The 12,972-nt window shown below is 41.5% G+C and overlaps 3 protein-coding genes and 1 long non-coding RNA gene across 9 annotated transcripts in view; 1 reads left to right on the top strand and 3 right to left on the bottom strand.

Annotated features, from left to right (window-relative positions):
* Positions 1-1,174: 1,174 nt before the first annotated feature.
* On the bottom strand, positions 1,175-3,267 carry zar1 (zygote arrest 1). Its single transcript, XM_028586563.1, has 4 exons — positions 2,555-3,267; positions 1,931-2,023; positions 1,617-1,691; positions 1,175-1,529 (listed from the first exon to the last, which is right to left on the bottom strand). The coding sequence occupies exons 1-4, from the start codon at positions 3,233-3,235 to the stop codon at positions 1,386-1,388; spliced, it is 993 nt and encodes a 330-aa protein (XP_028442364.1). The 5' UTR covers positions 3,236-3,267; the 3' UTR covers positions 1,175-1,385.
* The window catches only part of LOC114560935 (uncharacterized), a 16,794-nt gene continuing 6,966 nt past the window's right edge, over positions 3,145-12,972 (top strand). The window contains exons 1-4 of one of the 2 annotated variants that reach the window (XR_003693283.1): positions 3,145-3,374; positions 7,154-7,496; positions 10,198-10,299; positions 10,561-10,645. This is a non-coding gene — a long non-coding RNA (uncharacterized LOC114560935). Of the gene's footprint in view, positions 3,375-7,153; positions 7,497-10,197; positions 10,300-10,560; positions 10,646-12,972 lie in introns of those variants that run through there. The other variant, XR_003693282.1, reaches the window with a different exon arrangement.
* Positions 3,423-6,228, bottom strand: slc10a4 (solute carrier family 10 member 4). The gene is made up of 3 exons (XM_028586562.1): positions 5,505-6,228; positions 5,026-5,236; positions 3,423-4,457 (listed from the first exon to the last, which is right to left on the bottom strand). Exons 1-3 carry the CDS (start codon positions 6,032-6,034, stop codon positions 3,930-3,932), a joined length of 1,269 nt encoding a protein of 422 aa, XP_028442363.1. The 5' UTR covers positions 6,035-6,228; the 3' UTR covers positions 3,423-3,929.
* slain2 (SLAIN motif family, member 2) overlaps positions 8,694-12,972 on the bottom strand; it is a 21,383-nt gene continuing 17,104 nt past the window's right edge. For 3 of the 5 annotated variants that reach the window (XM_028586556.1, XM_028586557.1, XM_028586559.1), the window contains 3 exons: positions 11,988-12,026; positions 10,551-10,758; positions 8,694-10,291 (listed from right to left, as the gene is read on the bottom strand). In XM_028586556.1, the coding sequence (XP_028442357.1) occupies positions 10,228-10,291; positions 10,551-10,758; positions 11,988-12,026 (311 nt within the window). In that variant the 3' untranslated portion in view covers positions 8,694-10,227. The remainder of the gene's footprint in view (positions 10,292-10,550; positions 10,759-11,987; positions 12,027-12,972) is intronic. The other 2 variants (XM_028586558.1, XM_028586560.1) reach the window with 1 other exon arrangement.

Below are 12,972 nucleotides of genomic sequence, written 5' to 3'. Positions count from 1 at the left end.
TAAAAAAGTCATAGTATAGTATGTCGAAAAAAGTCCTAAAAAAGTCATAGTATAGTATGTCAAAAAAGTCATAGTATAGTATGTCAAAAAAAAAGTCCTAAAAAGGTCATAGGATAGTATGTCTAAAAAAGTCACAGTATAGTATGTCAAAAAAAGTCATGAAAAAAATCATAGTATAGTATGTCAAAAAAAGTCATAGTATAGTATGTCGTATAGTGGGATGAAAAAAGTCATAGTATAGCATGTCGAAAAAAAGTGGAAAAAAAAAGTCATAGTATGTCAAAAAAAGACACTATCATGACTGTTTTGTCTAAAAAAAGTCGGTATAGCATCCTAGCAATAAAGGCCTAAAATACCAAAAAGAAATCTTAGTCATAGTATATTATGTTGAAAAAGTCAGTATAGCATGTTAAAGAAAAGTGTTAAGTCTGTAGTGCGTTGAAAAAGTAATAAAAGGTCAGTATATTTATTTAAAAAGGTCATAATATAGTTTGACTAAAAGTGATCAAGAAGTCATAGTATGTCAAAGAAAGTCTGGAAGAACTAACCACAACTTCTAACAACCAAAGGACACTTAATAAAAGAAGCATTATGTCAAACATTTATGACTGGTTGATGTTGGACACATTCATGACAGTGTCATGTCACTTATGTAGATACCTTCAACTAAAGTGTAACCAAAAGTTGAACAAGCACAAACGTCCTTAAAGATTGGAAAATTACTTGAATAGTTTTAGTATCTGAAAGCATGCAGAAGTAGGTGACTGAAACTTATTCGGAAGAATCTGATGAGTCAGCATTCACACAACTAGCAGTATTATAAGACACTGTCCTCAAGTACAAATAAAGCTAGCTCATGTATGCACAGAGCATCTGAACTGGAACGCCACTAAACAACTTAGACTTATGGTACAAATGAATAAGCAAAAAGCTGAGAAACTAATTTAGTATTCTTAAGATTCACTTGGCCCTTACCACAGGCAGGTCGGGGGGCCCTTACCACAGGCAGGTCGGGGGGCTGTCAGTCCTTCAGCTAAAGGAACTTCTACACCTGACAGTTGCTGACTCTGAGGTCACTTGAAGCATTGATATTGCATTATTAGTTGCCTTGCCTCAATTTACTACCGACAAGCTCTCAGTAGACCGTGGTTTGAGTGAAATTAATGAGTCATTACAGAGTGCAAGGTAGCCATTTATTACAGTGTAAATTGTGTGGCGCTTACCATTAATTTCATCAACACAAAACAGGCATGAAATAAAGTTTTCAATCAAATATACATCCAGAATGCCATTCTTGCATCTGCAAATACTGTGGCACTCGGTTGAAGGTGCACCCCACAGGACGTGTACTCTTGTCACAGGGCAAAGTTCAGCGGAGATGCTTCCTAGATGATGTATTTGAAGCTGAAAGTGCTTTCGCAGGAGAGCCGCTTGCCTTTGCACCTGCCGCACAAATCCTGTCTGTGGGGCCGCTTGGGGTCAACGTGGCGTTGTGTAATTGCACAGGAACAGCGTGCTTTGTTGCAAGTCTAGTGGGCGAAATGAAAAGAGGGCTTTGGTTAAGTCATGGCTCATGGGCCATTTTAATTTACAGAGCAAGTTCGTGAAGGGCTTACGTGACATGTGATGTCCTCAACACGGTATGGGTTGAAGTCCTTTTGGCATTTCCTACAGAACTGTTTGAAGTAAACCTGGAACACATGAAAGGTTACATGCCTATTCAATTTTTTAAAATATTGGCTACCTATGATACAATAAAGTAGACATTAGTTTCTTCTAAAAAGATGAAAATGTCCCTATTGTATCTGTCCAGGCTTCGGCTAAAATAGCAGTTAGCGGTTTACAGTGCCGATCCCTGATTTGGTGCAATTATTGGCAAATTACTTTACTGAATTTGGGTTGCTTTACACAGAAAAAGCAAAGTACTCACCTTGTTGGTGCCCTGAACGCACCAAACGTAGGCACTCTCCCATCGCAGATTGCATTCTCTGCAGTGATAATATCCGTACTTCTGTTCCAGAAACTGATTGATAAAAGGCAAGTCATCGTTAGTGGACTAATCTTGTAAAACAATTTAAACTCCATTCATCTTTACAGTCTCATTTCAGTTTGGCTTATCTCACCCCCCAGCTAAGACAATTCAGCCAGAGGTTGACCATTTGGCTGATTAACATGATCCTAAATAAAATGTAGCCTTGCTTGTTATCCTACATTCTGATTTTGCACAGTAAACTCCACCTACAAAAGGCAGATATTATCCAAAACAAAGACTGGAATTTATGGGATTCCAGTCAGTCAGTCTTCTGGAGCAACATCTGAGGAGTGATCTCAAGTTGAATTTAACCACCTAACCATGTAATATTGCATTAACTCCCATTTCAGGAGGACATTTCCCTAACATTGTGACAGTTGAAAATAACCCAAATCTGGTCAACTTTTCGGGGGAGACTAAAATTCATATTAGTTATTTTGAAAATGCAGTTTAATTTTTAGGGTCAGTCAAGGACTTTCCTCCAGCTTGAGGTATGGGACTTGAGCACGTGATGCAACTCACCTGGAACCGCACGCGCGCCTTGTCCTTTGACCCCTCTGGGGTTAACTGCACGTCGTCACTCTTCACCGGTTTCTTGGACTTGGGCGTTTTGCGCTGCTCTGGGAGCTTTGCGGTCTTTCCATTGTCTCCAGCCTGGTTATCTTCGCTCTTCTTCCCGTCCAAGTCGGGCGGCTCTCCGGTCTGCGACTCACCACAGGAGGCCTCCTTACTGTTGGTCTTGTTGTCGTCGTCATCGACCAGGAAGGATGTGATGCTTCTGTAGGCAATGGGTGAATACAGGGCGAGGGTGCGAGGGTAATGTACAGCGACCTTGGGGCTGCCACTGGTGGGCGAGGCGGGCTCCTGCTTTCCTTTGCGCCGGGAGTCCCGCTTCATGGCCAGGAGGGTCCGCGGGCCGATGGAGCACTGCACCGAGGCGTCTTTCTTCGGGTTGACCTGTACCGCCACATCTTTAGTGTTGGCCTTCCTGAGCCTCGGGGTGAGTTTGGGGTTGATCTGGGATAAGATGGACTTCAGCTGGGCGCGCTGGTGGTTGTTGAATGCATCCGAAGTGTCCCCATAGTGGGCGAGGTAACTCTTATATTTCCACCCCGCGTCTTTAGGCCGGGGGTATCTGCCCGTGTAAGGGTTGTAAGACGAATAATAATAGCTGTCGACTGGCTCGTCACCATACGTTGCCATTTTGTTCAACCAGCCGAGGTTGGTAGGTGTAGCTATTTAAATAGATTGGGCAACACGAGCTCTCCATTAGGCCTAATTACGGTCAGGTGTGAGCCTGGAGGCATTTCCTCTCCCCAAAAACAGCAGACACGTGACGAAGGTATACAAGTTTAACTTTTTTGTTTCTATACACATTTTATTTCGTTGATACATCAGTAGTTTATAATATACACATATTGTACATTTTGTTCAGACTTAGTTCCGTCTATGGAGCACAGATACTAGATTGGCACTGCAATGAATGGCTGATATGTTTGTCAGACGTATTCTCGTCTCTCTGTCTCTTACACACACATGTATTTGTGAAACTAATTGCTGTTCTGCGTTGATGGTTTGGTTTACTGATTAATGTCACTTTCACAGATTGAAGTTAAGCTTAGCTGATGAATGGCAGTTACCTATTAAACTCTTTATAGGTAACAGAGCAATGTTTTAAAACGTCGTGTTTTTTCATCCCATATTAGACATGGATGTCAAACAATGAATGAAGCTTATGTCACAAAGCACCTTTTTTTTTGTCTTTTTGTCTTTTGTCAGTGATAAACATTCTGGATTTCCCTGCATAGTCATCCTGTTTTCCAAGTTTTTATTTATGAATGATAGCAATCAAAATGAGGAATCCACTTGTAGGGAAGTAATATGTAAAATGTGCACATTAAACAGGAGTGGGATCAGGAGGACAGGGGTCCAACATGATGGTGTTTGGGTCACTCACTGTTACGGCACCATAAGAAGAGTCTATGTACTCTTCATCCTGAAACCTTTGATAAGTTATATCCGTGTCCTCGCTGTCCCCAGTGGGGTCGGCTTTGTGCAGGACCTTCTTCCTGTACATCCTGTAGGCCAGGATGAAAATGCCAGCCTCGGCTGCTTGGAACAGGGCGTACAGCAGAGGGAACATATACATCCCTCCCATCAGCTGAGGGGGGAAGGCCAGCTTCAGGATGGCAGTGCACAGCTGCACGTTCTGGCATCCCGTCTCCAGAGAGACTGACCTGCAGCTGTTGGGCGGCAGTTCAAAGAGCATGGCCAGGCCGTAGCCTGCAGCGTAGCCACACAGAGGCATCAGGACGGCCACCACGTAGACCGAGGGCTGGATGGTGGACAGGAGCTCCGGCCCCAGCATCGCTCCAGTCAGGATGAACAGCATCACAAGGGTGACTAGCAGAGACCACAGGGATACCTGGAAATACACAATATTTCAGAATGAAGGGGATTTTCTGTACGTATGGCAGCTACCTTTTGCATCCCAGAGGAGGAAGTCCTTTCTAGCTTTCTAGCCTGAGGTTCCTCTTACTTTTTTCTTGTTAATGTTTTTTTTTTGTTTCCCCTAATGTTAGCTGAGAGTGTTGAGGGATAAAGGGTGTCAAAATGTTCAAGATGGCACCTTCTAGGGATTGTGAGTTATATAAAATTGACTTGACTTTTTAAACAGAGGGGTGGAGTCCGAATCAAGGCGTCTCTGCTGCCTAACATTACTGTCTGTTGTAGGCTGATCCTGATGTGACCCTCCCTCCATATGTTTATCAGAAATGGGCGGGAGGAGCTCTGTCTCTGATGTCACTGTCCCTGCTCTTAGCATCCCCCTCTACTTATGACGGGCAAGGGAAATTACGCACTGCGCTTTTGCGCAAAGGTGCTCCTTAACCGCAAGTACTCAGGTTCTAAATGGCACACACTTAGACTAATTTAACGGAGTCAGCTTATTGATCAGGTGGAAGGGTAACTTTGAGAAATTACTCCTACATTACCTTCAAAACAATGTCGGCCACACGCGTGTATCGGTACCTCAGCATAACTCCCAAACCAATGGGGATGAGAGTGCTGCACAGGGTCAGGATGATGGCCCCGAAGGGCATGAGGTTGACCACAGGTGTGTTGATCCAGGCCCGGCTGTAGATCCACAGACACAGTGGCATCAGCACGAGCGCCAGCAGAGTGGAAGATATGGTCATGATGATGCTGGGGAGAGAATAGCGAAGACGCAGCGTTATAGCATGAATGTGGTCTTTGGTCACGGTGTTGAATCATTTTAGTTAAGTTGGACAACATCTTATTGACTTTAGGGAAGCATGTAGCACTTTAGAGTAGTGCGCAAACTTTGAGTCCCCGTTATTTCGGTGCGTAATTTGCTAAATAATACGCGCAAAACGTAGTTCATATTTGTAAAGTTTAATTGTACATGCTTACTTGATAACTTTTTTTTTTTAGAAGAGTACAGTTTATCTACCTTAGATTCATCTCTCCGTGCACCAGCAGACACATGATATTTGATAAGTTTCCTCCGGGGCAGCAGCCACAGAGGAGGACAGCCATCGCCGCCACATCATCCAGAGAGAAGGCTAAAGCCAAAAGAAAGGCCACCAAGGGCATGATAACAAACTGACACACCAGTGCCAGCAGCACCCCGATGGGTCGGCGGATGTGCTGCCCAAGCTGGCTGATCTCGACCGTGCAGCCCAGCCCCAGCATAGTGAAGCAAAGAACAAGTCCCACAAACACATTGATTCCGTGACTGAGCGGGGAATCCCAAAAGGCAGGCATCAAGTGAGGGGATTCCGTCGGCGGAGCGGCCATAAACTCCGCTCCAGCGGAAGTCCTGAAGGTGCTGCCTTCAAGGAAGATGGCACTACCGGCCACTAATCCAGCCATGGCAGTGTCCTGTGGAAAATCCACAACTTGATCCAAAGTGTCCGACATAAGAAAGTCTATCAAGCCAGCATTCTGTGCGTCGCCACCCAACAGGCTGGAGTTCTCCATGGCGTAACAGGAGGACAGAGGCTCGCCACAGTCGGTTTGTGCCTGTAGGTGCTCGCGCGTAAAAGTATTCCCCTAGTGGCGCACGGTCACTAATAAGAAACCGTAGAGGATCCAGTGGTCGGAGGATGTGATGGTGCCATGGCACTGATAGTCTTAAAGCGACTCACTTAGTCAGAATGCTGCCACGGATTGGCTCCCCCGATAGACGCACACAGCCGGAGGGGAGTGTGCACACGGTCTTAAGCATCAGCGAGAGTGGGTGGGCCAATCAATAACGCCCAGGCTGCCCTTTCATGTTCCATATAAGGAGAAAGGTCCCCAAAATACCAATCCAGTTCTTACATATTTACGGTTTGCCATTTGGGATAACAGAGTCCGTTCTGTCTCTCAGATTCTCTGTAGAATTATAAAGGCCATCACATTGGCACATGGAAAATGAATACATCTGTTTGTCGAGGTTGAGTAAGCACAGCCTACATGAATGAAAAGTGTGCTGATCTTTATACTAGTGCAGCAAACTGTGAACATCTGCCCGACCCGTATCTTTTGTTGACGCTGTAGTTTATTGCATGAAGGATGCGCATTACGCACAAGCCCTCATCTCAAACTTTATGGTATGTTTGGTTTAATAAATGGTTCAGCCACGTGAGTTATTACAGCTCTTACCAATGTTTGAGTCTGTTAAATATTTAATATGTATGTATGTATGTATGTATGTATGTATGTATGGATGGCAGCTAGAGATCAACTGAATCACACACTCCGAGTACATTGTTGCTGAAGCTGGTCCTGTTGAGTCTATCCACTATATTAATTGGTGGGTCGTTTAAATTATTGTAATATTTTATGTCAAATTAAAATCTGCAAAGTAATGACAGTTGACATGATAAACAGTACAGTATTTCCCTCAGAAATGTTATGGAGTAAATATATAACAAGTTTTACCAAAAAGAAATACAGCTAAAGTCTGTGACTTACATACAGTAAAGCATTTAGTTACTTTACATCCCTTCATTTAACTCTTATATGCAGAACAGATCCCACGGCCTCTTTTTGATAGTCCATCAGTTTCTGAAAACATCCCAATATTATTTTATCTTCTGATTCTCTCTTATGTAGGTCAGACAACTTGAGCAGTATTTGTAACATATTGTGGTCTGCTGCTGTGACAGTTTGCTGCCCACAATAATGCATCGGACTCCGTACAGCATCACCACGCCTGTGTTAAGGAGCCTTGCTGTTTGGGGGCTGCAGCCCACAGAATCTGATCCTCTGAGTGAAACTGCTGCATATCAAGCTGTGGTGCCGCACACAGAGGAAGCTGAGTGTCTGGAGAAAATAAATGCACTGACGTCACAGGGAGAGGGACAGGACAGCACCCATCAGTGACTCAGGCCTTCATCGGCCTCCTCCCCTTCCCGGAGACACATTGTGTCCCCCATTAACCAATGGATGACTCCTGGTACGTAATGCAACAACTATGTGTACAGAATACATAATGTGCCATCCTCCCCTTAAAGCTTCACTATAAGACACGGAAACAGGCATCCTCTTCATCAGGTGTGTCTGTTTTAAGTGTACGGACACATTTGGGGTAATTCTGCAGCTGCACTTTAAATCAACTGAAGTTAGTAATTCTGTTCAAAATGTATTTCATTGCTAAATTCTAAAAAACCAACAAAAGATATAACATTTTAATTTTAATGTAAAGTCTCTGCTACAGTTCATTCTGCCCACGTATGACTCTGACTCCGTCTGCTTTTTACACTAAGTGAAAGATAGGCTGTCACGACTTCTAGAGTAGTTTAATCTAACTAGGGCTGGGCGAAATGGAGAAAATCAAGAATCACAATATCTTTGACCAAATACCTCAATGTTGATATTGCAACAATATTGTATGCTTGACTATTGGTGCTTTCACAAAATATTTACACAATGAGATCAGTAATGTGGATATAATGACTAGGTGGGTAAAGGCAAATAAAACAACTAGAACAGTCTGGTAAGTTCAAAATCACATCACTTTACTGTAATGCAGCCTTTAAATCCAGGAAAGACAACACGTCATTTTACGATATCCCAAAATCTAAGACGATATCTAGTCTCATATCACGATATCGATATATTGCCCAGCCCTAAATCGAAGGGTGGAATCCTGAGTGTATTTGATGTTCACAACACAAATGATGTCTCATATGAGAGACCAGTAGGGCTTCCTTTGCTTGCGGTTTTCAATGTTGTGCACTCTTAATTTTGGCAGTTTGTATCATTTGCATGCAAACTCCAACTGAAAGAGTAAAATACTCTGACCTGACCTAGAAGTGAAGTGTCAGACCTGCAGGCCTTCGCCTTTAAAGTAACAGCAGGTTATTTCCTAGAGTTGATATTTATCTACAGACATACTATAACTGTAAACTATTTGACCCCAACTACTTTGGGTGTGCCCAGTGCACATAAAATCAGGATCCTGCACTTAAATGTTCTACACACAATTTGAACACAAATCTTGACCTGCTAAATGATTACAGCTTGAATTAGATTTGTAGTCCCTAAATTGTATTCGTTGTTTTATTGAAGTATAGTATGTCCTGATGGCTGCGGTTGTCTCAAAGTAATCCAAACCTTGTTTTGTTCTTAAACATGCAGAGGATCCAAAAAGTAAAAAGAGAGAACAACTTTTCAGCTTTAATTTGAAATGTGACTTTACACAGGGAAACTGAATGTCATGTTTGTGGATATATAAAAAAAAGTTCAATAACAAAAACCTTCACACAAAAGGTGTGGTATGTCTTCTTGAACATTCGTTCAAGCTTCCCACTTAATCTGAGCTTTAACATAGGCACCTCTCTTTAATAAATAGTTTCATTTACAGAATGAGTAATTGGTTATAAATATGAAGGCGCTTTTTTTTTTTTTAAAGCAATTGTAAATGTATTCATTAAATTACAAAAATAATACAAACAGGCAAGCAAATCAATCAAGCAGAAATGCTAATATTGGGAAACTCAGAAATTGGCACAAAATGATAAACAAACAAAACATGATGTTCAAACTCAAGTGAAAGTTTAAATTATAGGCACTAGTTTCATAACACCCACCACACCAATGACCAAACACTGGCACACCTTTCCATTCATTTCTATAGCACAAGAGGTAAAAGCCAGCAAAACGTATTTGTCATGTTATTTGATGTTTTTCATTGCATGAATGATTTACACCGACAGAAATCTGTTATGGGAATTTAATGGACCACATCCAAGTTTTCTTGGTTTAATTGGCTGGGGTGGGTGAACGGGGACATTTGTTTTTGAGCTCAGGTTTCATAGTTTCAGATATAACTCCGACCTTATATCAGGCTGTTCTTAAACTGAACAATCTCAGCACTGTAATGGAAACGTATAATCTTGGCAAACTGTGGTACAGGTCAGAGCTGAGGCTGTAGCCGATGTGTCATCAATCACCTGGGTTCCTCCCAAGTCCTGATTTGACACTTAAACAATAAAAGGCTTTGGAGACGTAGCTTGCAGTTGAGGTTTAAAATGTACATTTTGAACTAATTAAAATCTTAAGACAAAAATACTGATATGGATGTTTGGACATACATTTCTTAAATAATTTGAATAAATATTTTCCAAAACAAACTTGTGCATACATTCTGGCTGATTTCACAAGAGGAAAGATTAAAGGTCATACCCACACAGAGGTGCTTTCACTGTTGCAAGACAATCAACAATTCTCTAACATTACGGGACATTTCACCTGCACGGCATCATCATAGAGATCGCTCAGACATCTGTTAAACACAGAGCATAAAGAGAAATGCGTGGAAACATTTCAACCTGAGGGAAGGGAAAGAAGTTCAGGGAAGAGGGGGGGGCAATGAAGTGATATGGACTGTCTGACAGATGACTGCAGTCAAACCAAGGCAGATGATGTGTCCTCTGGAGTCGGCCTGGTTTCTTTGGCATTTTCTGGGCTGTCTGCACTACATGCCTGACCCCTCCAGAGCCCACAGAGGAACATGACGCGATGTGGACACTGTCCTCTCCTTATTTTAAATTCTGACTCCTATATTCTTTTTGACGCAGGGACTGTCTTCACTGTAAAAGGTATCTAGGTAGATAAAGTGCCTTGTTGTAATGTCTGCCTCCTTGTGTTGATAGTTTGATTGGAGAGCCCCCTGCTGGCCCATTTCAGTAACAACCTTCTCTCCAGTTGTCTCCTGTGCCGCCGTATGTCCGAGGAGCGGGAAGAGATCTGAGAAGGTGAGGAACACACAGAGACACACACACACACACACACACACACACACACACACACACACACACACACACACACACACACACACACACACACACACACACACACACACACACACACACACACACACACACACACACACACACACACACACACACACACACAGGTTAAATTAAGTATACAGCGATATCCACTAGCTATCCATTAACAGAAGTGCAAGATGTTGTGATGTCATCGTGGTCTGAGGTGTACATACCTGCGCACAGGTTGGGCCAATTTGCTGCGAGGCAGAGGGATCCCCCCTCCTGCAGAAGCACTGGGTCGGGGCAGGCCGCTGCGGGGAGAAGCCAGGGAGCGGGTGGGGGTGGAGGTGGCAGAGCCGGGGTTGGATGTGGCCTTTACCGGTTGCCTCAAGGCGAGTGGGGACGGGGTGACTGGAGTTCTCAACTTACTGGGAGAGGGGACTGAAGACAGGCAGAGCAGGAATACAGTCAGGGTTACCTGGATTCAGTTAGACAGGGTTTATACAAGGTACCCCCCAGTTTCCACAAGTTACATTTAAGACCTTTTTAATACCATTTAGAATAAAATTTAATGCCAACTTCATGAACATACTGGCAAAAGTATATAGCATATAATGGAATATCAGAAAGGATTTTACGCTATAAAAATAGTTTACGTAAGTATTTGAACTTAATACATTTTAATAGTAGTACTCAATACATACATGCTTTGTGACGAAACAATGAAGGAGTTATTTAATCTTATGAAAATACAATACAAATGTTAGACCTTTGTGAACAAAATGTAAGACTTTCTAAAGAAATGTAAGACTTTTAAGGCCTTATTTTTCAAATATTATATAAGAAATTTTTAAGACTTTTAAGAGCCTGCGGGTACCCTGTTATAGATAATATGCTTTCATAGGTTTCAGTCTGTCCGTAGTTTAATGATGAAGTAATGAGATACAATATGATATCAATTAACATATGGTATAACAAAAAACTAGGGCTGAACGATTAATTGCTTTCAAATCGAAATTGAGTGCTATTGGCTAATGGTGAAGACCGCGATTAATCAAATGTGCAATGTTTAGTAAAATATTTGGTGTAACATTTGGTTTAACATTTTCTATTCCTCTTATATTTACTGTTTTAAAAAAAAATAAGATTCATGCTGGAATAAGGTTACATATCACAGATTGTTTACAGAAATGTCCTATTATCAGTTGATGTTACTTTATTCAACTTGATGGTAGAAGCAGTAATATGTAGATGCTGCTGTTGAAGTGAGGCATATCAGACATTTCAGTTTACGGGAAAGTACTGATATTTTTTATTGGAATTGTTTTTAATCATCATAACTTTAGCTTTTGTGATAAATGTTCTGTGTTTGACTGTTCAATGTTCCATGCAACAAAAAGCATCTATCTTTTTTAACCACAGCCATCACAAATGAAGTCAAACCTGTTATGATAGTTTAGAAACTATTAAATAAACAGATTAAAAAAATTAACAGAAAAGCTACTTAACTCTATCTATCTTATTGATGATGTGTTTACGGAATGAGGTGGTACGCACATACATACTAGTAAAAACCAGAAGCACATAATATAGCACGACATCAATACAACCACGGCGTGGAACCACAATCACAATATTTTAAAATGTGGAAACCCTCAGTGAATACTCACTGAAATCACCTTCTTCTCCAAAGCAACAGGAGAGTGGGACTAGACAAAGACGAAGACAACAGAGACAGGCCTTAATTCAGAGCAGGGAGGAAGGTGCTGAGGATGGGCTTTAATGTGGTGTCTCTTACTGCCTGCTTGATTTCTTAAACTGTGACATTACGTGGCCCGTGTACAATATGAGCAACAATCCTACTTGGCATGTGGCAAGTAACCTTTTAATGTTATGTGTAGAGCCTGCAGGTGTCCTGTTGAAGGACATTCTGCAGTTACAAATGAAATGTTGCCTTTGGTGATTCTGTAACACTTGGATGAGTCTACTGGAGTAGAGGTAATGATTCATCACATAATATATAAAGGACATCATTGCAACCTGGAATTCATCAGGCACCATTTCAAAACCCATATATATAAATGTACGCTCAGTTGCCAGTTTATTAGGTACACCTAGCTAAAACCAATGCATTAACCCAACACATGAAGGTTATGTTCAGTTTCTGCTGAGGCAGTTTTAAAGAGGCGTTGATTCAACTATCTGGTCATTTTGGAGGATATAGTTCATGGTGCTGTTTAACTGTATAGTGTTAGACAGAGAAGTTATTTAGCCTACCCTCATTTAAATAAATTGTGTGGACAAAATAATAGAAACACCTGTACCTAATTAGCTGGCAAATGAGTGTATATAATATGGACAGTTTACATTGTAGACAAAAATGGGAATTATTTTAAAATATTAGAAAGAACATAGAAGGGAGTCAATGGTGTTAAATTTTTAACCCATTAGTATGAATTTTACGGAGGGGGTTTATTCAGAGAAAAAGCTCCTCAATCAGATTAGTCTTAAATTTATGAGAGAAAAAACTTGGGATATTCTCTGAGAGAATAAAGTCATACATTTGCGAGAAAATCTCCAGAGAAATTGTGATATTAAAGTCACAAATTTATGAGGAAAAACCTTGGAAAATAGTGTAGTTAAACTAGTTTAACT

This window comes from Perca flavescens, chromosome 9 (genome assembly GCF_004354835.1).
Source record: "Perca flavescens isolate YP-PL-M2 chromosome 9, PFLA_1.0, whole genome shotgun sequence".
Classification (NCBI taxonomy): Eukaryota; Metazoa; Chordata; class Actinopteri; order Perciformes; family Percidae; genus Perca; species Perca flavescens.
Note: the sequence above shows the minus strand (reverse complement) of the source record. Positions and strands in the feature narration are given on the sequence as shown.

Bases quoted from the DNA above. Each gene is read 5' to 3' on its own strand.
- zar1 (XM_028586563.1), bottom strand. From the start codon at position 3,235: ATGGCAACGTATGGTGACGAGCCAGTCGACAGCTATTATTATTCGTCT. The intron at 2,024-2,554 runs GTGAGTTGCATC...TTTATCAATCAG, and splicing joins AGGCGCGCGTGCGGTTCCAG to TTTCTGGAACAGAAGTACGG. The intron at 1,692-1,930 runs GTGAGTACTTTG...CATGTGTTCCAG, and splicing joins GCGTTCAGGGCACCAACAAG to GTTTACTTCAAACAGTTCTG.
- slc10a4 (XM_028586562.1), bottom strand. From the start codon at position 6,034: ATGGAGAACTCCAGCCTGTTGGGTGGCGACGCACAGAATGCTGGCTTG. The intron at 5,237-5,504 runs GTAGATAAACTG...TTCTCTCCCCAG, and splicing joins CACGGAGAGATGAATCTAAG to CATCATCATGACCATATCTT. The intron at 4,458-5,025 runs GTAATGTAGGAG...GTGTATTTCCAG, and splicing joins TGGCCGACATTGTTTTGAAG to GTATCCCTGTGGTCTCTGCT.